The 24,854-nt window shown below is 49.1% G+C and overlaps 1 protein-coding gene across 4 annotated transcripts; it reads left to right on the top strand.

Moving 5' to 3' along the window:
- Positions 1 to 1,140: 1,140 nt before the first annotated feature.
- On the top strand, positions 1,141 to 23,272 carry TOP1MT (DNA topoisomerase I mitochondrial). Of its 4 annotated transcripts, none has more exons than XM_068672781.1 (20): positions 1,141 to 1,170; positions 2,144 to 2,292; positions 2,569 to 2,668; positions 2,787 to 2,860; positions 3,027 to 3,111; positions 4,746 to 4,804; positions 7,192 to 7,264; positions 7,412 to 8,268; positions 10,495 to 10,610; positions 12,585 to 12,706; positions 13,247 to 13,369; positions 13,889 to 14,076; positions 14,811 to 14,955; positions 15,832 to 15,975; positions 16,119 to 16,304; positions 16,887 to 16,955; positions 17,855 to 17,969; positions 18,428 to 18,555; positions 19,306 to 19,400; positions 20,214 to 20,367. In XM_068672781.1, exons 1-20 carry the CDS (start codon positions 1,156 to 1,158, stop codon positions 20,365 to 20,367), a joined length of 2,997 nt encoding a protein of 998 aa, XP_068528882.1. In that variant the 5' UTR covers positions 1,141 to 1,155. The 4 variants fall into 4 exon arrangements, with proteins under 4 accessions (XP_068528882.1, XP_068528881.1, XP_068528880.1 ...); XM_068672780.1 differs by lacking the exon at positions 1,141 to 1,170 and adding an exon at positions 20,468 to 20,602 and having other exon boundaries at positions 2,167 to 2,292; positions 20,214 to 20,363; XM_068672779.1 differs by lacking the exons at positions 1,141 to 1,170; positions 2,144 to 2,292; positions 2,569 to 2,668; ... (2 more) ...; positions 4,746 to 4,804; positions 7,192 to 7,264 and adding an exon at positions 20,724 to 23,272 and having other exon boundaries at positions 7,960 to 8,268; positions 20,214 to 20,363.
- The last annotated feature ends 1,582 nt before the right edge of the window (positions 23,273 to 24,854 follow it).

Raw genomic sequence — 24,854 nt, 5'->3', positions numbered from 1 at the left:
AAATAAATAAAATAAAATAAATAAGTTATATAAAATAAATAAATTAATTAATTAATAAAAGCACCCAGGGGTGGACAAACTCTGGTTCCATGGGACCTCAAGGTGTGCGGTGCCCACACGGGGATGCTGAGCTGGTTGGGTCATCTCAAAATGGGGCTTGGGGTCTCCACCGGGACACGGCTTTGATCCTAAAATGAGGCTGATGAAAACTGTAAATCAATAGGGTATCAATAGGGTCCTGGACCATCGCTGGACCATGCAGGTCCCCATTTGTGGTGTGGATTTCCCATTTGCAGAGCATCATCTGGAGCCGTCCTGCTCCCACTTGCAAAGAGTCTTAGCACCCAGAAAGGGAAAAGATGTGAAACCCACCTCGATTATTAAGGTTTTTAACCCAGGCAGGGTTAAAACCCAAGTGAGTTTGGGTAGGAACAGGCATTTCCCAGCACAAACCCCGTCCTTTCCCAGGAGGGCCAACCCTCCCCAGCACCAGGGCTGAACAAACCCATATGGGACTGCCACAAAACCCCCCAAAAAAACATATAATCTCTTGGCAGAAGAGCAAACAAGGCCCAGCTCCTGCTCCCTGCCCCGGGGCCGGCTCCCAACCCCTAAATTTTTTTTATTTTTTTTTTTCCTCATCCAGCCAGAAAGGTGGCTTGGGCGCCTCTTCCCCGGGTGGTGCAATGGGGGATCAAAGAGGTTCTCCCCGAGCCAGCCCTGCCTCGGGGGGTTTCCGCTCCGGCACCTTCCCAAGGGAACACATGGCCCCACTAACTCGCCCCAAACACAGGGCAATGCCTCGAAATTCCCTCAGAAGCCAAAATTTTTTGGGGAAAAGGGGTGTTTCTTCCCATTATGCAGTTGAAGGGTGCTGCAGCAGCTGCGGCCCCTTTGTAGCAGGCCCCGGTGCTGCTGTAGGGCCACTGTTTGGGGTTAGGAGACCCTCATGAGGCTCAGCTGGGAGAATTTTGGTGGGGATGAGGGCAGGTGGAAGTAATAGGCTCGTCTGCATGAATAGGGCTGGAGACGGGTGGGATGGGGGCTGTGCTGTAGGGGGAGAGCTATGGGTGGTAGCATTGTTTGGGATCTGGCCTCTGTGCCCCCCCCCTGCCTGGGCTTAAAGACCCCACTGAAACCAGCCATGGGGATCTGATGGGGAAGAAGAAGGTGAGAAATGCTGGATTTGGGGTTTTATTTTGTCACGTGATTGTAGGGGTGGTGTCCCCTGGGAGGGTGGTGTTTGTACAACATTATTTTTGAGACAACACACCTGAGCAACACAAAGGGATTTTTGTCCCCACTTAGCAAATCCCCTTACCAAAGTTGTGGGGTTCTCCTGAAGCTCATATTTTGGGTTAAAAACTTCATTTCCCAGGGCTCACCTTGGGTTGGGGGCCTCCAATCAACACTGAGGGGAGGTTTTAGGGAGGCTGCTTGGGGGAGGACATTTCCCCTAGGGTTGCAGTGAGGGTGAGATCTTTTCCAGCTTGGGGTGGCTCTGAGCATGTCACCCCATGCTGGGTGAGCGTGGTCCCACCACCAGCTGGTAAAACACCAAAATTTTCAACATATTTCTTCTTCCTTGTGAAGTTTGTGGGATATCTTATGGTGCTTTGCAGCTTGCCCTTCAATCCTTGGAAATTCCCCTGGTTTCCTTGATGGGGAAGGACCTTTATGGGTGAAGTCCACCTTGGTGTTTCAATCTGAGCTTTGTTGCTTGCTTTCTCTCAGACTTTGTTTTTTTGGGGGGTGATTTGGGGAAGGATTTGTCTCTTCCAGCCCTGAGAAGGAGGGGAGAAGGCTGCTGGATGATGGTGGCCTAGCTGTGTGCTTTGGGGGGAGTCAAATTCATAGTTTTGCTATTGCTTATTTGTTGTAATCCATTATTTTTTTCATTATGCTCATTTTCAGGGTGTAGAAAGGGCCTTGGGTAATGTACAACCCACCCCAGCACACAGCCCCCATCCACCCATATGGGTCCGTGAATTCTGACGTTTGGGGATCCCATTTATTTTAGGACAACCTTATTTTTATCTCTTTAATAGCATTTTAGGTGCTGAGCTCAACGCTTAGCACTCAGTGCTCCTCTTGGGTCCTTGCAGAAGGTGAGCTTGCTCCCGTGTGTTGCACCAAATTTTAGGGTTGGGCTGTGGGGTTTCTTTCTCCATCTCGTTGCAGTGCCCATCCTCAGGACCACTGCCGTGACCCTGTGTCCCCCCCTGAAGAGCCAGCGGGTGACAAAGCCATGGGGTTCTCCAGGGCCCACGGGGCGAAGGACAGCAGCAACCGGTGGGCACCATGGGGGTAGGAAGGTTGGGGACCCCCTGGCTTTATGGTGCTGCAGGTGGCTCTATTGGGCAGCGTACCCCTAAAATAATCAGTGGGGAGGAAAACCCTACAAATCTCCTTTTGGGAGAGATTTTGGTGTGTGTGTTTTTTTTTTTTTTTTTTTTTTGTGCTTTTGGGTATAAAGGCTATGTAGTGTAGCTTATTTTTAGCACCAAGGGGGGTTTAAGAGGTTTTGCCTGCTTGGCCTTGGTGGGATGAACTCGCTGTTGTCCCCAGGAAGCGGAAGAATGAGGCAGAGACAGGGCAGGAGGTGCTGAAGGCACCCCAGGGAAAGGCTGTGAAGAAGGAACCAGAGGAAACTCCATGTGTGGTGCAGGTACCATCAGCCCTCTTACAATTTAGGCTCTGGAGATGATCCTTGTGCCTTCTTTGGTGTTTTGTGGGCATCAAACCCCATTGCGCAAACTCTTCTCTTCCCTTCTACTGGCATGCAGCCCCCTGTGCTGAAAGGGAAGAAAAAATCTGCAAAAACCAAAGAGAAACCACTGCAGGAGAACATCATCAGCAGGTAACCCCTCAATGGGGTGGAAGGGATGGAGGTGGCTGCGGGGAGGAGATGGGAACTGTGGGGCTTTGTCCACCTCATTTTGGGGTTCTTGCTATTAAAAAGGTTTTTACTAATGGGAAAATCTTGCCTTTTCTCTCTTTTTTTTTTTCATTTTTTGGTCGGGAAGCTCCCTAAAGCATGAGGCTGTGGAAGGTGAAGGCTCAAGCCAGTGGGATGGGATCCGAGCGAAGGAGGCAGCTGCATCTGGGTTGGTAGGTGGTGGTCTCAGTGCCGGGGGATTTAGGAGTCCTCGTGTGGTTTGTTCTCAAGGGAGCTTGGCGATGGTGTCCTACAGCTTGGTGTGAGCCCATAAAAGGGATCCTTTGGGCATCTGGAATTAAACTAAAGAGCAAACTGACTGAAGCTTGGGTGTCCTGCTAGTGGATGTGGGTGGGATTGGGGTTGAATCAAATGTATTTTTTGCTGGATTGAGCATGAGCTGGCTTGAGTTGGAAGGGACTTGAATTATTTAACTCCAACCCCCTGCCATGAGCAGGGATGTCATCCACCAGATCACGTTGGCCAAGGCCTCATCCAGCCTGGCCTTGAACAGCTCCAGTGATGGTGCATCCACAACCTCTCTGGGCAACAAGAGTCCTTCTCCATCCTTTTTGAGACCTCTTTAAGTGTTGAAGGGTCTCAAGGAAGTCTCCTTAGAGCCATCTCTTCTCCGGGCTGAACATCCCCAGCTTTCAGCCTTTCCTCCTAGGAGAGGTGACTGTCCACCCCATCCTTCTTGTAAATGCTGGTGTTAATGTCAGCGGTCAGCTCTGATTGCATCGGGAGAGAACTGAAGCCATGAAACCCCCAGAGGGCATCGTGGCTGGTGCCCTGGTAGTGCCACCATTCCTGGTGGCATTTGCGTGCAGGAAGAATGTGGCTCCTGCATGGCCCATCCTGGCTGCTGACAGCAGCTGAAGGATTGTGAACCCGAGAGCAGGAGTATTCCCAGGGAACGAAAGTGCACATTGCCACAGCCAACCTGTAATTAACTCAGGTTTTTATTCCACTTAATGAGTTAACCCAGCTGCTTCTCATGAGCAGCTTTCAAGAAAAAAAAATCCCTGTGTGGTTTTGGCCTCCCTTGAAAGCCTTGGAAAGAGAAACTCGGGGAGTCAGAATTTGTTAACAAGAGCCTCAATGCTTGGGATGGGTTTCAGGGCACTGCATGCTTGGCTGTAGCCTTGCACGTTGGTTGGAAGCTTTTGGGGTCTCTGTTCAAGTCCCATCTGAGCTCATTTTCTTCCAGATCCTGTCCCAGTTTTTCTCTAATTTTTGCTCTTTTTTCCTTCTTCCTTCCCTACTGTTTCTTGTCATATTTCCCACTGATGGCTTTGCCCCCTGCTTCTTTCCCTCTTGCCATCTGCTCCAGTGGCCATTTTTTAATCTCCTGTGGAATAAACTGGCCTGGCTGCACATGAGCTGTGATTAGAACCATCTTTTTGGAGCCCTTCTGTCCTTCTGGCGTCCTGGCCCAGTGTCCCCAATAACAGCAGCACATCTAATGAGCGGGTGGTTGAGGGGGTGATGTATTTTGTACAGCAAAGCCACAAAATCTCTTTTTAGTGTTGATGAAATAAGATACGGGTTTCTGAACCCCATAAAACCTTGAAGCTTCCAGCATGGCTGGGGAAGTCAGGCTAGTATAGGCCTGCTGTTTTGGGCTCCTGGTTTCTGGCAGAAGTGGCCGAAGAAGGGGAGGGTGATGCTGTTGGGATGCAGGGACCATGGCCTGGCTGGGTGATTGCTTGGGGGTGATGCTGCTGTTGGGGTACCCGTGCCAGCTCTGCATCTTTTTTTTTTTTTTTTTTTAAACTTCTGCATCAATGCCATGAACTTCTTTCAGGAGAAGACTGAATCCAGCCTTCACCAAGGGTCATCAGCAGGGCTGGAGGGCTCTTCCAGGTAAGTCAAGCCACTTTCTTGATGGCTTTTTCTGCCTAAAGAACTGGAAAATTGTCCTTCTTGCTGTGGGCTTGTGCAGCCCCTCATTTATCACTGAGACAACCCCACTTTTGATGCCTTTATGTGGCTCGGCCATGTCTTAGTGTCTTTGGTAACCCTGAAAGCTTGTCAGAAAACATCACAAGTGGCATTTGAGCCTTCATCCTGGCCTTTGGGTGGGTGAGGAAGGCTCCTGGCCTGATCCAACCTCCCCAAGCACAGAAGGATGCTCGAGTCAGCAAGGTGGGATGGCTTGGCCGCACATACCTACATAAATGCAGAGGTAGGCGGTGGGGAAGTGCTAGCGGGGACAACCAGCCTCGCAAAGCTTGGGAAAAGGGTGTTTCTCTCCCTCGCCCTGTGCTAGATCTGGGCAGAGATAGGAGCCTGAATTCATTATGCTGGCCTTTAGCAGGATAATCCTCTCCACCTCGTGGAGGCAGGGGCTTTCATGTCCAGCGAGAAGCCTCTAATAAGACCTTTTGGGGAGGGAGCTGGTCCGAAAAGGCTGCAGGACTTTGCCTTCTGAGTCACAAATCTACTGGCTCCTAATGAGATTGGAGAATGTTTTGCCAAGCTATTTGCACTAATGAGTTTAGTGGAAATTGTGCAATGCTTGCTCCAAAAAAGCATCCGGTCTCAGCCGTCTCCCTGGCGTTATTTCCTCAAAGCTGCTTTGGGGCTTGGGCTGTGGGAAAATGGGCAATCCCTAGGGATTTATTTCACCGCAAAGCAATACTCCAACTTGGCTTGAGACTGATGCTTGCCCATGGAGGAGCCTGGTGGGACATACAGGGATCGTTTAAAAGTTTAATAGGGTTTGAGAGCCATGGAGAGCCTGCATTGCTCTCAAGTCCTACAGCCCAGTAATTAAGCATCATTCTTCTTGAAAGGCATAGGATAAACTCTCCCTTTTCCTCTCTGAAACCTTGTCTGTGTTTTTTTTGGCTAAAAGCAGAAACTGGGCCCCTGTTCTCTAGTCATTTGTGCTCACCTGGACATGTGGGAGAGCCATCACCACCCTCCTTTGAGGGAGAAACCTTGCTTCCAAGCTTCATCCCTGATGGCATTGGAACAGTGGTGGTTCTTGAAAACTGGCCCTAGCTTGGCTCTGAGCTGATCACAAGCTCAGGTTGTGATGCTTGACAGACTGGTGGGTGCTTTGTATGGTTGGGAAGTGGCTGTGACCCAGCAGAGACAGCCTCAAGTTTCCCTGTGGGCAAGGGAACACCATCACCTTGACCCTGCAGAGGTATATCCACCACTGGGTATGGTTTAGGTTGCTCTTGCTACTGTCTAGTTCATCTTTTGCTTTCTTTTTCTGTAATGCAAGCAACTGGAAGATGAGGTTCCCAACTCCCTGCCCAGCTTGGAGAAATGTCTGGTGAAAGTGATTTTATAGGGGAAAGTTGGTGCTTTGTAACATTGGCACATGCCGCAGGGCTCCCCAGAATTCACCCAACCTCTTTGACCGGGGAAACATTCATGATTTCCCCACCCATGTTGCTGCTAGTGGTGGCTACAGATCTGGATGTTTCTGGTCCCATTGGTTTTTGTGATAAAGGGGCTTCATCCTTCCCCAATGTGCTGAATCTCAGGTCCCCTACTTCTGAGGGGATTGAGGGTGCCTGTCCCCAAATCCACACAGTCCTGGGAGACATGTCTCATCCAAAGACTGCCTCTCCTTCCATGTCCATGATGCTCAGCCTGATGCCACATCCACATCCTGCTCTTAGTCACCAAACCCTGCAAGCTTGTCCTGTTCTCTGGGCAGGAATGTCCCTGGGGATGTTTCCTTGGGGCCTCAAGGGGCAGCAGGGCCTGGAGCCCCCCTGCCATGAGGAGAGACCCCGAGAGCTGGGGCTGCTCGGCCTGGAGAGGAGGAGGCTATGGGGGAGCTCCCCCATGTCCCTGCGGCCCTGCAGGGAGGTGTGAGAGGCCAGGGCCTCTCTGTTCAAAAGACACAGCCGCACGTGGACCATCGAGTCCAACTCCTGTCGCTGTCCCCAGAGAGCAGAGCTCAGCGCCTGCCCCTCCGCTCCCCTGATGAGGGAGCTGCAGGCCGCCATGAGGCCTCCCCTCGGCCTGCTCTGCTCTGGGTTCAACAAACCAAGGCATCTCAGCAACTCCTCATATGTCTTCCCCTATAGGCCCTTGAGCAACTTTATAGCCTTTCTTAGGACACTCTTTAATAGTTTTTATGCCCTTGTTACATTGGGGCTGCTTTTCAGCCTCTTGGTCCATGTGGTCCTGAGCTCTGGTTGGCCCTGCTTCAGCAGGGGACTGGACCAGAGGTGCCTCCAACCTCGGTCATTCTGTGATGAGAATTGTCTGTGCATTTGTTACAGGTCACAGCCCAAATCCTGGAGAAAGGGACCTGCAGTGGGACAGCAGCTCTCAGAGACCAAGGACGGAGTTGGGGTAGGAAACCTAGGGGGTACAGGTGGCTGTCAAGACCCAATCTTCAATGGGATGCATCCCTTATCTCTTCTGTGTGCCTGGACTTCAGGATAATTGCTCTCCTTTCCTAATATCAACCATTTTTTCCCTTCTTACTGCTTCCTGCAGGTCCTGAAATCAAGTGGTAGTGTTTCTGGCATGGCTGCGTGCCTCTCTGGAGAGCCTGGGGGTTCGGGGTTGTCTCTGGGGGTCACTGCTATGAGGGTGGGGATGGAGAAGGAGCTGGACTCCTCTGTCCCACAGCAGAAAGGGGATGACCGAGACCCAAAGAGGAAAAAAGAGAGAGAGAAGAAGCAAGAGCAAAGGAAGCAGAGGGAGAAGGGGTTGCTGAAAAAGGGAGGGAGCAAGAAGGATGAGTTTGAGGAAGATCTCGAGGGTGTGATGGAAGGCATTGAGGATGAGGATGGTGCTGATGGGGATGGAAATTGGGGAGTGGGGCAGGACAGAGCCAAGCAAGAGAGCAGCAGTTGTGCCCAGGAAAGGGGTAATGAGAAGGAAAAGCAGGAGAAGGGGAAAGCAGAGAAACGCAAGAAGGTGAAAATAGAGGGGGAGGAGAAAACGGGGAAGAAAATAAAGAAGGAAAAAATGCTAGAAGAGGAGCAAGAGCTGGAGAGGGCAAATAAGGAATTAAGAGGGGGAGATGTGGGAAAGGGAAGTGAAGATGGGAAAGGAATAAAGGAGGAGGTGGATGAGCAAGGGGATGAGAGATGGGGACAGGAGGAAGATGAGATGGGGAATGGAGATGGGCCAGAGAAAGGGAAAAAGCAGAAAAACAAAGAGAAAAAGCCAAAAGAGAAAAAGGAGAAGGGGAAGAAAAGTAAAGAGAAGAGTGAGAACGAGGAGATCCCAGAGAAAACCCGGAAAAGAAAATCTAAGGAGGAAGGAGAGGAGAAGAACAACAAAAAGGCTAAAAAGGAGGAGAAAGAGAAAGAAAAGAAAGAAGAGGCAGAAAAGAAGTGGAAATGGTAAATGTCTTGCATGTGTTTGGCCTCTGGGCAGGTTTAACTTGAATGTAACTGGGGTTTTTCATCTTATTTCTGAGAGTAAAACTGTAAAAATTCAGTTTTTATTAATATCTTTAACTGCTTGGCTGTATTTTCCTGAGCTCTGAACTTGGCAGGAGGGAACAGGGTGAGAGAGGATGGGAGGTCCCAAATACAAAATGGTATTTTTATGGTATTTTTATGCTGTTATAAGATTATATATTTCTCCTCAACTGGCTTTGCTGGTGTCCAGCCAGGCAAGGGATGTGCTCATGGCTGGTGGAAGGAGATAACCCACAAAACCACTTCCATATCAGTGGGAGCCATGTCGAGGAGGTCATAACGAGGCTGCAGTTTTTTCTCTTTGCAGTGTTTTTTGTATGTTCCAGGCGAGATTTTTGCTTAGGAGAGCATCAGAAAAGAGCACATGGATGGGGCTGATAGAGGGACAACATCTGCTCTAATTTTTTCAAGGTGGAGACTGGTGGCTTTAGCCACTTGGTGTCACTCTGTCCCCAAGCACCCCAATACCTGAGGCAGGGAAGGAGCATTTTGGGGGGCTGGATGCTTTGCAGCCTGTCATAAACCCTGAGCAGAAGAGGGCTGCTGGGCATTATCCCAGTTATCCCAGATTGTGGATGATGCCCTAAGCATCCCATCCTGGACCTCTGGGACAGCTTTTTGGGACATGGGGTGCTTTGAAAATAGATGACTTTCTGTTGTTGTTTTTTTTTTTATTATTATTTTTTAAGCAATACTGCTATGTAAACTTAATTTGCAGCAGATTTGCCCCGAAACACACACAGGACTACACTTCCCATAAGGCTACACAGCCCTGACACGTGGGGAGAGCCACAACCTGGACCTTTTGGTGCTGGTGGCTTTTCCTGGCAATGCTTTGGGCAATGCCACCCTGCCCCGGCGGGTAGCGGGGTGCTGGTTTGGGATGCTGGGGGGGGTGACCAGCTCTGGGGGCACAGGGTGGCATGTACTGGCGTCTCACCACCTCGCTGCTGGGTCGGGGGGTCCCTCGCCCCCGGATGATCCCCACAGGCCTCCGTGCAGGCTCGGGGGGCTGCAGCAGGTAAGTGCAGGTGGTGCCGGGGTGGAGGATTGCATGAATTTGGGGAAGAGAGATGGAGACCTTACCAGTGCTCCTTAAATCACAAATCACCCTTTTAGGTGCCTGCTTTTCAGAGGTGCTCCCAGCTACGTTTTCTGCAGCCTGTTGCATTTTATAATATATATTTATATTTTCCTAAATACATTTTTTAATATATTTTTTTCCTGGTGCCCTACTTGATGCAATCTATCCGGCTTTTGATGCAATCCCCTCCTGCGGGGAGGAGACAGCTCTGAAATACTTCCGGGGCACTGCTGAATGAGAAACACGCTTTTAGTTATTTTTTTTCCCCTGGGGGTAAAATCTTGTTGTTTCTCCTGCAATCCGAATTTTCCTGGAGATGCTGGGGTTAACGGGCTGGCTCCTGCTGCTGCCCACCCAGCTGGTGCTGAGCCCTGGGGTGCGGATCCCCCGCTTGTCCCCAAATGCTCCTCAGGCAGGCTTCTTCCTCTGCCACACACCTTAGTTCTCTTTTAATTTCATGTTTAAAGTGTTCATTGTTTTTTTTTTTTTTAAAAAAAAAAAAAAAGCTCTTCAGGGTGGGTGTCTTGATGTCTTTTTCTTTATTTTTTAAATCCTTATTTTGCAACCGAGGTTTATGGTGCCTTAAAACCCTCCTTGCTCTGTGGGGGGGTGGAGGGAGGTGTTTTAAGGTCTGATTTGCATTAAGATTGCGGGTCAGTGTGGTGGATGCCCATGAGCCCTTTGGTTTTTTTTTTTTGGTGCCGATTAAAGGAGGCAGTGGGGGCTGGGGTGTGTGTTAACCCTTGCAGCCTCTTTAATACAACCTGAGCAGCCTTTATGGTCCAAAGGTGGGATTTTGATGGTTGTCCCATGGGTTTGCCTGATGGCTCCATCCCTTTGCTCTCCCTGAGTCCCTCCACGTCCCACTGAGCACATCCCTTCCCTCCTCATGATGCTTTTCCCTCGTTTAGGTCATTATTTTCTACGTTTGAAAGAGTGGGGAAACTGAGGCAGCATCAGGTGTGATGGAATTTCACTTGAATTTTGCAGCAATGCTCAGGAGAAGGTCTCAAACCCTTGAAGTAGAGATGCTCTCATGGATCTGTGTGCTTCTGTCCCAGGTGGGAAGAGGAAAAGACAGCTGACGGGGTGAAGTGGACACAGCTGGAGCACCGAGGACCCTATTTTGCCCCCCTCTACGAGCCGTTGCCTGATGATGTGCAGTTTTATTACGATGGTAAGCCCACCTTGGGAGGAGGCGTGTGTTGTTCTCCTCTGCACAGCCAAGGAGACGATTATCTCCTCTTATATAAAGAGGGGCATAATGCTGGGCATGAATTATTAAATGCTGAAAATATTGCAATACCCTCAGTCGTGTCTGAGGCTTGCTCCTCTGCTCACAGCTTTTTCTGGTGCGGGGTGTGCAGTGATGGTCTCTGAGCTTCTTGAGGGGAAGCAATGCATCTTGATGCCATCACTTGAAGACCTTGTGTACATTTTCTGAATATATATATATATTTTTTTTTCCCTCCCAGCCTATGCATAGCATTTTTTTTTCCTGATTAACATGCTTTCTGGGTTTGAGCTTTAAGTCAGCTCACGCACGGTTTCTCTGCACACTGGGGGGAAAAAAAGCGTTTTTGCTTTTGATGAGAGCTGCAGATTTGCTGTCCCATGGTCTCAGTGACATGTCACTTATCCTCCAGGACACTGCAGGATCTGGCCAGGCTGCTCTGAGCTCCTGGTCACGGCTCCCTGTGTTGTCCCCAGAGCCACCACGTTTTTCTTACTGCAACCCAGTGCATCAGTGAAGGGCTGAGAGGTTGGAGGGATGGATCCAGGCTTCTGCTGACCTTCTTGGGTTTCTCACTGTGGCTGTTGGGCTCTTTTCTTCCACAATCTTGTCTCCAGCCCTGAACCCTTCCTTCTGGAGTGGGGGAAGGAGGTGGGAAGGACCATGATGGGAATCATCCAAGGGATGCTGGAGATGGGACCACAGTCCTATGGAGTCTTGGTCCTCCTCAGGCTCTCCTAGGGGCTTCCTATTCCTTTTTTTTTTTTATGAATATGGGGGCGAAAAAGAGGCCAATTTGGCAAAATGAGGTGTGTGGCAACACTGTCAGTAGAGGGCACTGCTGGGATATCAATGGGGCTGTTGGAGACTTCTATTTTTTTTTTTTGGCTCAGTGAGGAGAAATCTTGTCATATACATGTAGTTCATGTAGGGTTTGGACCTCCTCTGTGGTTTCTGCTCCATTGCAGACCCATCCGTGTTGTGTGCATCCAGGCTGGTGGCTTTGGTTTGGCATCTGGAGAGCAGTTGGCTCGGTTGCTGAAAGGTTTCACCGTTCCTGGATGAAAACCCATGTTTTTGTGCCCAGGCAGCAGCCCTGAGTAGGAAGGGAGCTGCTGCACGTAGGTTGCTGTGAGGCTGTGACTCACCATGCTCTGCAGTGCAGGTGGAGGTCAAAACCCCAAAATCAGCACCTGGTGTAGGCAGGATCAAACCATCCCTGGAGCTCTGAAGGGCATTTTTTTTTCCCTGTGGCTTGCCTAGAAAAGCTATTTTTAAAAATAAGTGTGCTTCCCAGGAAGAGCCAGAATGTTCCCTGGCTTCTTTGGGTTTTGTTGCTACAGCCAGGGAGCTCAGGAGAGGCTGGTGGTGGCTTTGCCACCTCCAAAAAAAATGATCCAAAACCCTCTTGTGGTCATCCAGTGAATCTTGCACCTGTATTTGTTTCATGCATGTTTTCTTTGAGTTTCCCATGATTGCTCCATCTGCACAGGAGATGATTTGAGATGAAGCTATGGGAGGGATCCTGGCTGTTCAGCGTGGTCCTGGAAGTGATCACAGCTGGAAAACAAACCTTTTGTGTTGCCTCGTTAAGCCAAGAATTTGGGGCTTGATGTTGCAGGACAGCTGCTGAAAGCCTCATGGCTCAGTGACCTCGGTGTAAACCGGGCTCTTACAGAGAGCAAAATGATGAAATGTGATTGCAAATTAGTCGTGGCAGTGTCCTGCTGTGCTTGAGAGCTCAGGAGATTGATCCACAAGCAAGGTTGCTTGGTGTATGGGGGTGCCAATGTCCATTCTCAGCCTGTGTCCCTTTTTGGCACCATGCTGAGCATTGGGGACTGACCAGGTGATCTCCTGGGGCTGCAGAGTGGGACTGTCCCCAAAACTGATGCTAATACTCCTCTCTCTTCGCAGGCAAACCCCTGAAGCTGAGCCTGGCCACGGAGGAGATTGCTACCTTCTATGCCAAAATGCTCGATCACGAGTACACCACCAAGGAGATCTTCCAGAACAACTTTTTTAACGACTGGAGGAAGGTACCTTCACTGCAGGGAGGGGCATCCTCTACATTAAACACCCGAACATTAAAACTGTCAGCTGCAGGCATAGCATGGGAGGACGGGGATGTTTTTTGGGGGTTTAGCTCTTTATTTTCATGCTCCCTATGGGTTTGGGCCAGGGCTTTTTGTCTAGAGCAATCCTTGAGCACTTCATGTTGGCACTTGAGCTCCTTTAGAGTTTAAGTGATGCTATCTAACAGAGTAGGCATGGGGTCTTTGCAAGCTGTTTAGGGTGTGCCTTCCTCTGAAAGATAAACATCAAGAACCTACAGCACCATGGCTCAGTCCCCCTGCACAAGCAAGACCCCTCCTAGCGCTTACCTCACCCTTCAGTGCCCCTTTTTCAGACCCTGATGTGGCTGTTTCCCTATGATTTTTTTCTGAAGAACTGGTGTGCAGCTCTGTATTCCCTTTTCTCTGGGGTGAGACGTAGCCAGCAGCACTGTGCAGAGCTCTTTTTGCCAACTTTTTTTTACCCAAACTGTCTTTACCTAGTCCCTGTCATCCCTCCCTCAGGAGATGACCCCTCAGGAGCAGAAGATAATCAAGCACCTGGACAAGTGTGACTTCAGGGAGATCCACAAGTACTTCGTAGACAAAAATGAGGCACGGAAGGCGCTCCCCAAAGAGGAGAAGCAGGTGAAGACTGTTTCCCATGATATCTGGGGCTGGCTGATATGCTTGGGGACCAGCTTGAGGTGTCCTATCTCCTGCTGGGCTATCTTTTTTTTTTTTGGTGGGTGATGTCCTCACCTGGGACCTCTTAGGTATTTGGCTGGTTCCATCTCTCCAGGGCCATCACACCCTTCTTCACTGAGCTTTTCTGCAGGTGGTGCATGCCTCCTAGCTTTGAGAAATCCCAGTCATCCTCAGGCCATGGTTTGGGGTCCTGCCTTATCCAGGAGGTGGTGGACCCTTGCTGTATGGTACTAATAAAACCCAAGCTTTGTTTCATCAGCATCTCATGCTGGGACAGCATCCTGATGAGGGTTTGCAAAGCAGGTGGAGGTGATCTGTGTTATGCTTGACTCTTTCTCCAGTCCTTTGAGCTTTGTCTTTCCTGCCTTGATCTCTCCAGGGAGAGGATGGTGGGCAAGCACAAGTCATGGGGTTTCAGCTATGTCTTGTAGGGTGATGGTGGCGTGGTGCTCGTTTCAGAAACTGAAGGAGGCAGCAGACAAGATCCAGGAAGAGTACGGGTACTGCATCCTCGATGGGCACCGGGAGAAGATAGGCAACTTTAAAACTGAGCCTCCGGGGCTGTTCCGTGGCCGCGGTGACCACCCCAAAATGGGCATGCTCAAGAAGAGGATCATGCCAGAGGATGTGATAATCAACTGCAGCAAGTGAGTTGCCGAGAGAAGAGCTGAGGTTGGGGGGCTGCTTTTGGGACTGGGGTAAACAGCACATCTCCTCTACGTGGAGCTGCCATGGGATTTTGCTGTCTGGTGCAACTGGAGCCCTGTTATACCCTTCTGGGACCTCCAGACTTCTGCTTTGCAGTCAGGTCTGACCTAGTCTCTCTGTGGATGTATGGTGGCTGGGCAGGTTGATCATCAGTCCTGTCTCTCGTTGGTGCCAGCACCTTTAGCAGGATATCATCTGCGGGTCCAGCAGTGCTCCTATCATCTCTTTGAAGCTGGGTATTGTTTCTGCTGTGCTTCTTTTTTTAAAAAAAAAGTGTCATTCTTCCTCACTTCACAGGTTTTTTTGCTGGCTGGAAGCATCAACATCATCCTCACTGGAGGGAGGAAGGGTAGCAATCACTTAAGAGTGTATTTGCTATAAATGATGTTGGTTGGGTTGGCCTTAATGCTGCACCCGCAGGAAGACCTCGTGGCCTTGCTTCAAATCAGTCCCCACCAGCCCAACAAGTTCTCCTCTTGTCCTCAACATCCAAAGGGTACAGACTGATCATGTAATCGAGCAATTTGGGGCAGACTGTGTGCTTTCAGTAAGGAGTGCTGCAGCTTCTTGACCATCCTTTGTTTGCTGTGAAGAAATAGTTGAGATGCTGACCCATTTCTTCTCCTTTTGTGGCCTCTTTGGTATGAGGGCTGTGTTCTTGCTCTGTCCCCAGGGACTCCAAGATCCCCGAACCTCCTGCGGGCCACAAATGGAAGGAGGTGCGCTTTGACAACACGGTCACCTGGCTGGCCTCGTGGACCGAAAACATCCAGAACTCCCTGAAGTACATCATGCTGAACCCCAGCTCCAAGCTGAAGGTCAGTGAGATGCTGCCTTTTGTGCAGGGCTTGTGAGCTGCTGGCCTTTTGTCAGGTGGAAAGGTTTAGGGGGAAAAAATGTGGCACGTCAACAAAAACATACTTTCCTTTCCAAGAAAAAGGAGGTAAACTGGATTAATTCAACTAGATTAATTGGGATGCCCTTGGTTGTGGTTGGGGGGGGAAAAAAGGTAAATTCTTTAAGCATTGAGCCTGTTCTTAGGGATGGATTGCTGCTGGCAGAACTGTCCCAGTGCCATGCTGCTCGTTTTCATCCTGGGAAGGCTGCTGAAAGCTGGGCAGAGGCAGAGGGGATCCACAGGGTATGAGATCCTATGAGGTCTAGTCCATTTGTGCCAGCAAACGAAGGACAGGAGAAGGTGGGATCACCATCTGTAGCCCTGTGGGAGGGAGGGAGGGAACACAGCGGGAAGAGAAAGGTGACTTAAAGCTATTTCCAGTCCTCAAAGCTAAATAAAAAAAAAAAAAGGAAGCCACAAGCCAAGCAAGCACATCGTGCCAGTCCATGCTGGTGGTGTGCGAGTATCGGTGGCCATGGCTGTGCAGTGCTGGACCAGTTGGCTCCCAGTTTACTCTGTGCTGGCCACAAGCTGGTGGAAGGCTCATGCAGAGTATGAGCAGCTCCGATTTTGTGAGGATCCTGAACCCAGTGCAGCCAGCAGAGGGCACAAAACCCCCAGTTGAGTTGTTTCTGCTTTAATTTTTAATTTCCTGGATTATTTTTTTTTTCAGAAAGCACTGGGTTTTGAATGATATTTCGACCCTGGAGGTCGTGTTTTTCCAAAACGGGCTGGCTGGTGGAGATGGAAATAAGACAGGGCACTGAATGGAAATGCCTTGGCCTCTTTTTTTCAGGGGGAAAAGGACTGGCAGAAGTATGAGGTAGCCAGGAAGCTAAAGGATGTTGTCCACAAAATCCGTGCTCAGTACCAGGCTGACTGGAAGTCAAAGGAGATGAAGAAACGGCAAAGAGCAGTTGCTCTCTACTTCATTGATAAGGTACCTGTGGCCTCACCATGGCCCCCAGGGTGAGGTTTTTTTAATTATTTAGTTTGTCTTTCTTCCTGATGTCCATGCCCTCTTTAGAAAGGGGAGTTGTGGTGGGTTGGAGGTGACTCATGGTCTCCTGTGGCTCCTTCCAGCTGGCCCTGCGAGCTGGCAATGAGAAAGAGGAAGGGGAGACTGCGGACACAGTTGGCTGCTGCTCCCTGCGCGTGGAGCACATCAAGCTGCACCCCAAGCTGGACGGGCAGGAGCACGTGGTGGAGTTTGACTTCCTGGGGAAAGACTCCATCCGCTACTACAACAAAGTGTCGGTGGAGAAGCCGGTGAGCGTGGCCGAGATGGGTGCCGTGGCTGGTGTGGTGCAAGGGGGCTTTGGTTCACTTGGTGGTGGTCCCAAATCCATATATGAAATGTGTGTTTCAACCCCACTGTGACAGCACATGCAAGAGTGTTGTGGGATGAGGACACACATGTTGACCATAGCCTGGAGAAGAGGGTAGAAGCTTTGGGGTAGGGGTTTCAAGGTTGTTTTAGCCCATGAGCTGTGAGAGAAGTCCTGCCTCCTGCTGGAAGGAGCATCCTTGGTTGACTGAGTGGGAATTAAGGCTTAAAAGTGTCCCCATTCCTTTTCGTTTTGCCTGTGAGATGAAGTTAATGCTGTTTGTGGGGAAAGTGGAGTGCCAGGGATAGCAGGGATGGGGAGAACAGTCTGTGGCACCAGTGTTTGAGGGGTCAGTGGAAGTTCTTGAAGTTGAGCAGGCTGGTGCTGTAGTAGGATGGATGCTTTGTGAATACAAATCAGTGTATCTGGATGAAGGGATGAGGAGGCAGATGGAGATGAGGGAGGTGTCTGGGAGCAGTGTGCTCTTTGTCCCTGACCAGGACCATCCCTTCCTCCTCTCTAGGTGTTCAAAAACCTGCAACTGTTCATGAAGAACAAGGACCCAGGAGATGACCTCTTTGATAGGCTCACTGTAAGTTGTCACCTCTCTGCTCTTGAACCCCCTTGATAGGGAAAAAAAGTCACAACATCCCAACTTCTTTTAGCATTGGCAACATCTCCTTTCCCAAATGCAGGCTTGTCTGTCTGCCTGCGCCCACGACTAACCCATATCCCTGCTAAGGAGGTGTTTTTCTGATGCTTCCCTCCTGGAACTTATCTGCCTGGGCTTTTTTTAGCCTGGGAAGACCTGCCCACGTGCGTGTTGCCCAGGACATTGCTGGAGGTGTCAAATCTCAGCTGTTTGACATTTCCATGCCTTGCTGGGGTTCAACAAAAAAAGGGAGAGAGACTTCAGGAGCATAGGGGTGCTGAAGAGATGTGCTGCAGCCTTTTCCTCCCAGGAACCCTCTTAGAAAAATTTCTACCTCCTCTTCAGCATCAAATATGGGCTGCTGCTCCCTGTGCCCCCCCCTTCTGCCACATGGCCACAAACCCACTTGTCCATCTTGCTTCTAAGGAAGGCTTTCTCCAAACCCCAAATGAGTCATTTTAGCATCTTCTGTTTCTGCTCTGACTGCAGCCCTGTGTGCTCTGTAGAATAAAGATATCGGATGTGATACGTGTGAGATGTGATATTGGATGTGAGATATGTCCCCTTGGACATAAATAGGCAGAAATTATTCAATTTGAGGGAAGTTCTTTGTGAATTTTAGTGTTTGTCCTAATCTTCAATAGTCGAAGGCCTGACCCAATAAGTAGATCTGCAAGTTACAGAAAATGTGTGGGTTTTTTTGAGACTTTTTTTAAATGCCTACTAGGTTTGTTTAGGCAAAATATGATGGTCTGAGAAGTGATTTATTGTCCTGGCTCCTGCTGCTTCTCTTCCGTCCTTTTTTTTTTCTTCACTTTGTCTTCTTCTCCTTCCTCCAGACGGTCATCTTGAACAAACACCTCCAGAATCTGATGAATGGCTTGACTGCCAAAGTGTTCAGGACCTACAATGCTTCCATCACGTTGCAGGAGCAGCTCAAGGCCCTCACTAACTGTGAGTTTTAAGAGTTTATGTTGTCCCCAGCTGCCATGTGGGGGAAGTGGGCTCAGATGTCCACTCATTGTCCCCATAACTGCCTGCTCCTCCTTGGCTGGTCATGCACCACGTTGTAGGGTGGTGCGTAGCTTATGGGTGCATGCAACAGGTTAGGAGCCATGCCGAGTGATGAAATCAAATTACCTGCTCAATGGTAGTCTGACAGCCAAGACAGGATTAGATTTTTCCCCTTCTTTGTATTGTTTATTGTATTATTTCTGTCCTGCCTTCTAGTGATGGGATGTACTTTCAAATTTGGTGCTTCCCAGGTGCCCTTTACCAATTTTTACAGCCAACACTGCTCTCTCCTGAGAAAGGATGGGAAAGGCAAACATATTGCTGTTGTTCTGGTCTGCTCTCTGTCTTCTCCAACTCCCAGAGAGGAGACAAATAACGATCCTGCACTTTTTTTCCAGCTGAAGACAGTGTTGCAGGAAAGCTGCTCTCCTACAACCGAGCTAACCGAGCTGTGGCCATCCTGTGCAACCATCAGAGGTCCACACCAAAAACCTTTGAGAAGTCAATGCAAAACCTCCAGAGTAAGGTGAGGAAGACCAAACTGAGAGCCCTCACCCTGCTCCCACCTCACCAATCTCTTTCTTGGATGTGAAAAGGGAAGGGGGTGAATAACCTGATGCCTAAAGAGATTGCCCTGATCAAGTGTGGCATCTAGGAAATGTACCAGAAGTGGTGTGGGTGCATCCACAACCCAGGAGTGGAGAGGGGTGGAATAAGGTCAAATGCTGGCTGAAGCCCATGTGGCACTGAATTATTTTCACTGCTTAGTGTCTTCAAACCAAGCTGGGTGTTGTTTGTGATGCCACAGCTCAGGACTATGGAAATGAGTTCTCCTATTTAGTTGTTTGTAGGAGAACCAGCTGAAATTTAATGGGTCTCTTATGGAAATTCCACAAACTGACTTTTAATTGTCCTCAGATCTTTTGTTCATGCTCTACCACTGGGCCTGGGACTTTGCAGTAGGGTCTAATATTGTTATGAGCCAGTCAATCTCAAACGTGCACAACATGAAAAAGCTGTGAGTTTTTCCAAACATTTGCGTTGGAAAAAACCTCTAAGATCAGAAAGTCCAACCTTTAACCTAGCATTGCCAAGTTCACTGTTAAACTATGTCCGTGAGCTCTACATCTACATGTGTCTCAGGCAGTTATTGGGTTTAGAGGTTTAGATCAAGGCTGATGAGAAGTTGAGGAGTAATTTGGTAGGGTAAGGGAGAGGCAGCTGAAATCCCTGGGGAGGACAGGAGCATGGGCTCACTCTGTGTTTGCCTTCACAGATTGATGCCAAGAAGCAACAGCTGGAGGAAGCCGAAAAAGAGCTGAAAAAAGCTGAAGATGAGTTTGAGGAGACAAAAGATGCCAAAGCAGAGGCGTGAGTGACTCTTCGTTATAATTCCTGTTTGCAGAGGGGTCTGGCTGGGACCTGTGGGTGGGAACGGTGTGGTCCAACACCCTACGTGTAGCTCATGGGAACTGAATTGGGTACTGGGTGCCTCCTGTCCTATGGGATGGATGGAGATCGTGTGGTTGTCTGCAATAGCAGGACAAAGAGTTCCATGGGGGGGTGTTTCTGTGTGATAGGGCCCATATCTCCAAATACTTGGATTTCAGCCCAAGCTGCTGGGTTGTCCTACAAATGTCATGGTGTAAAGGATGCCTGACTTGGGGTTGAAGCTGGCCCTAATGCAAGTTTTCTTGTGAGACTTCTGGCTGGAGGATTTGTCATGTATCTCTCCCCTTCCCAGAGCCCTAATGTGACTTTCTGCCCAGTGACAGAGGGCAGCTGGAGAAAAGGAAATAAAGCTTTTTTTCTCTTTTTTTTTGTACTGTGGGGTTTCTTGTGCTGCTAATGTGGAGAGCAGGCTGCCTGAGATGATCATTGCTCACTGCTGGCTGGCTGCAGGCTTTTGTGCTTGTACAACTTTGGTGCTAATAGTTAAGGTGTGATTTTTATTTTTTTCCTCAAATACTGTCATCTGATAGGTTAGTACTACGTAGCATCTTCTGCTTTGCCATTCTGGAGCTATTTCCAGGCTCAGGACTTAGAGTGAATTTAGAGACTGCTCCGAGCTGAACTGACCGCTCCCAGGCAGCATCAAACCAGGAGAACTGCTGTGTTTTGCCTCTGCTGCTGCTTTTTTTTTTTTCCCTTTAACTTACTGTGTTGTTCTTTCTCTGTCCTCAGCAATATACGGAAGAAAAAGAAGCTGTTGGAGCGTCTAAAAGAGCAGCTGGCCAAGCTGAACGTCCAGGCCACAGACAAGGAGGAGAACAAGCAGATAGCTCTGGGCACGTCCAAGCTGAATTACCTGGACCCCAGGATTAGCATAGCCTGGTAAGTCTTGGGTGTGCTCCTACAGAGAGATGTGCAGGAAATATGCTTGTTGGGGAACAAACATGTCTGAGCCTCTTTGATAAAGGAATAAACTTTGTTTCTAGCTGGCCAGAGAGACCTCTCCAAACTCTGGAGATGCTAGAGCAAAGTCCAAAGCTGTGGCCTTCCTTTCTGCAAATAACTGTTTGCAGGGTTTAGGGCAAGAAAGAGTCACTTTTTACATCTTTATCAACTGTAAGGGTAATTAGGGGAGCTAAGGAATTATCACAGATGATGAGGGAGGACTGCCATGGTGGGAGTCAGGTGGGATGGGTTGGGCAGCCCCTGGGATGTCCCCTCAGTGCCTTGTGCTCGCCGTAGGTGTAAGAAGTTTGGTGTGCCCATTGAGAAGATCTACAACAAGACACAGAGGGAGAAGTTTGCCTGGGCGATCGACATGGCCGATGAGGACTTTGAATTCTGAAAAAGCGCCTTTCCTGTTACCTCATGCTCACTTGGTGCTGTTTGATATCATTTTTTTACATGCTGCAGTGGTTGTTGCAGATGTGGGGTGCTTTCCTAAAGGAAGTTTGAGCTATGTATTTCATATTGTTTTTTTGTATAAAAACTAGAAACCAGATGTTTAAAACAACTGACTTGTGATGCTCGTTCTGAGTGCAGTAACTTTGCTGTGAACTTTTAATTCCTCTCCAGAGCTGCCAAGTGCACTGGATCTCTTCTTTCCTCCTCCTTGAGAGTACGGGAAGAAGATTTGAGAGCCTTAACAGTGCCAATAAATGAGATTACAGAGTCTAATCCCATCTCCTTGCTGTAATGGAGATGTGCTGCGCTTTTAGCTACTCTGAATTAGCCTGATGGGGAAATACGAGGCAATGACAGCACTGAAACAGGCAGCTGCAGTATAAGACCTGGGCTTGGGTCAGGGGTTACACTGGGAGAAAAAGGACAAATCTGGGGGTGTTTTTGTGGCATTTTGCCCTCAGGATGTGAGAGAATTGTGCAATTGCACTGACATAATCAAAAGGGAGACGTTTTGTGTTGCTATAGGAGGAGTTCCATCCTTGAGAGGGAGGGATGCTGCTTCCTTCCATTAATTACTATTTCAGTCATTAAAACTGGAAGTGGTCTGTCTGAATATTGGGAGACTGGAGGCCAGAGGCTTTCTTGCAGCTTATCCAAGACATTGTGCATCAGCTCTCAGTGGAACTGAGTCCAAGCTGGAATTTGGTCTTTGGAATGGGTGTGTGAATGCTCAATTGTCCACAGGGATTAGGCTTGATATGAAGTGCTTTGCCTTCAAGCAACAAGCCTGCCTGCACCTCTCCAAAACAATTTGTGTTGGTTCCTAAGGGCCTATATGTGAAACGGAGCCCCTACACTTGCTGCTGCATGTTAGCTGAGATGGGACAAGTACAAGGAGAAACACAGGAGGGCAAACAATATTTTTATCTCGTATCTGCAGTAGGAGGGCATGTGCAATGCTCTACCACGTGGCTGGGATGTGGCAGCTTACGAAACTCTGATCACCAGGACTCCCTCTCCAAGCTGTAAGTGCTTATCTAGGGTTTGAAGAGACAAGTGAATCTTAAAACAGGGATCTGAAACAATCTGATGGCAGAAGTTAGAGGGGATTTACTTACTTTTTCTGACCAAGCTGATGCAGTTGCCAACTGGACAGGAGCTGCCAAACGTGCCTTGACCCCTCTGTTGGATTTGTACTTGTGAATGCAAGGGGACCTAGTCTGGGTCCACTGCATGGAGGTTTTTTCCTGCCCACTCTGTTACAAATGCTTTCTGGCTTTAAAAATTGTCGAAGTGATTAATCACCACTAACTGTGGTGGGAAGGTCCCATCTAGCAAGCCTGTAGAGGGGAAAAATGCTCACTTCCAGTTGCAGAAAAAGGAGCAAGACATAAGTGGATGAGCACTGCGGGTGTTTCCATGGGACCAGTAGATTTTTCCCTTTTTTTTTTTTAAGTATCTTTTAGAGGAAAGTTTCTCAGGATCCACGTGAGGGAAAAGAGTTGTGAGAACCACTGCAGCAATCTGAATAGCTGCTGAGGAAGCAGTGGAAAACACCTCCATTCATCTTGCTTCTCTCCAGAAGTTTGTGCTTGGAGCAAAACCCATCAAGACATCAGGGAAATCCAGCTGCAAGCCTTGTGCTTTCCTCTTGCACTGCAGCAGCTGAGGAGCAACCAACGTGGCTCAGTGTCACACTGAAGGCTCCTTGGCCATGCTCTGGAAATCAGGGCTGTGAAGAGCTGTCAGTATCAGCTAAATAATTACTGACTACTCTGTAGGAGCTAAATAAAGTAGCTATATTTTTCCCTAGAGAATGTTGACCTATGTCATTCACTCTACATCTACGGCGTAACCAGTTCTGTCAAAAAGCTCAGTGAAACAAAAATCAGAAAGACAATGGAGCAAACTGAGGTTGGATGGGTTTTGTTTTGCTTCTTATTGGTTTGAGTAATACAATACATCTGAGCCAGCTTTGAGGGGAGAAGCTGGTATGACTGGGGAGTGTCCTCCTCCTAGCTTCTGGCCATACCCAAGCAAGACACAGGTTGGAGAAGCTGGATTTTTACTGATGATATCACATAATGCAGCAATCTGCCCTAGTTCCCCATCTTGTCAGGGATTTTCCCCTGCTCAGGACCTAGTGGAGCAGGAACTTGACCCCATCACATGTGCCTATAAGAGCAGGACCCTTCTCTTTCAGGGACCAGATTGGGGTTACTTGGGGATTCAGAGCAATGCTTGCATGCTCAGCTGAACCCTGCTTCACCTCTCTTGGCCCTTTTTGGGTTGCTTTCAGCTTAATATCTCCAACGAGGTGACTTTACTGTAGGCTTTGGTGACTAAGATATCTGGTAGCTCAAAGTAAAAAAAAAAAATAATAATAATCATAATAAAAAAAATGCTCTGAACTTGAGCATTTTTCATTGCAATCACTTAAAAAAAAAAAAAGTGGGGAAAAAATGCAGAAATAGAAGATCTGGTTTCAGGCAAAACCAGAAGAGGTGCGTTTCCCTGTAACTTTTTGGGCTGCTAATGGGCTTTTCGCAGAAGCCTGCTGTTCATCTTGGCTGGGAGGAGACCTCATGGCAAATTTATCAGGAACAAAGCTGGCTGCTCATGCTGATCCTGGGATGGGCTCAGGGCTGCTCTTGTTTCATAACAGTGCTCAAAAAATCCTCTTGGTGGCTGGAGTCTCCCTGCCTGCAGGCTTGGGCTGTCCCACGCTGTGTGATGGCTGAAGGACAGCACTGGTGCCACAGCTGCTCCCCAAAACAAGCCTGTGGGTGGCAGGAGGCGGTGAGAAGTTCCTCTTGACTTGTATTAGCATCTCCTGTCCTTCTCAGGCTCTCTGTGGAAGTGCTGAGGCTGGGAGAGTCTCTGAGGGCTCTGGTCCAATGGTCCAACCTCAAAGCATGGCAAGCTTTGGTTGGGTTGCTTTGGGGCAAACTTTAAATCTCCAGGGAGGGAGATTTTCCTCCACTATTTCCCTGAGCATCTCTTTTGGTATTTAAACAGACAAACATTTATTTTTCCAAACATTTATTTTTCTGTCCTTTTATTTATTTATTTTTTCCTGTATCCTGTATGCCTTGCTGTATCTCCTGGAGGCTCTAACAGGGCTTCTGTGTCACCATCCCAGGGAGCTGGGAACAGAAAGCCGATGCGCTGGCACCCTTTGCAGGAGCTGAAGCCCTTGGTCTGAGCCTCTGCTCATCAGAAACCTTCCCACGTGGTGCTTTCTCCTGGGGATGAGTCAACCTCTTTTTGTTCAACCAACCTTATCCATCCTCGCTGCTGAAGGCCGTGCATTGGCCTCCCCTTCCCTGGAGCTGCCTCCTGCTTTTTAGGGCTATCAGGGCTGGTTTTAGGGTGGGCAGCACTGCTCCCTTGCCCACCACGGCTTCCTGGGGTGGAGAAGGGGACCTGGTGGGTGCCCATCACGTGTGTGTCCTTCATCTTCTTAATGACAGGGCCATCGCTCGCTTGTAGGTGGGCGGCTTGTGGCTGATTCATCTTAATTGGTGCAGAGAGGCAAGCGGGTGTGATAAGAGCTCCTCGGAAAGGAATTTGCTGCTGAGCTGCTCCTTACACCCTGTGTCTGCTCCCTGGTGAGCCATCAAATTAAGGAGAAAGCAAAAACAGCTGGAGCCGGGCAGACGTGGGAGAAGTGGGAAGCCCCTGCGGGGATGAGAAACCACAAGGGTTGCCAGAGGGTTTTTCCTTCTTTCCCCCCCCCCCCGCCTCCTTCCCTTGAGGGCTGATGTTACAAAAAACTGCAAAATTTGGGAGAAATGGAACAGAAACTTTCAAGGGGAATGTTGTCAATGTGAGAGCCTCGCTTAAACGTTGTTGTTTCCTATCGCTGCTGTGATTCAGAGCTTCTCCCTCTGAGCGCAATAAACGGAGGCGCTTCCTTTCCCAGCCTGGATTAGCAGGAGGAGGAGATCGTGGCTGTGGTTTGGCAGA

The sequence above is a fragment of the Anas acuta genome, chromosome 2 (assembly GCF_963932015.1).
Source record: "Anas acuta chromosome 2, bAnaAcu1.1, whole genome shotgun sequence".
NCBI classification, from domain to species: Eukaryota; Metazoa; Chordata; class Aves; order Anseriformes; family Anatidae; genus Anas; species Anas acuta.
Note: the sequence above shows the minus strand (reverse complement) of the source record. Positions and strands in the feature narration are given on the sequence as shown.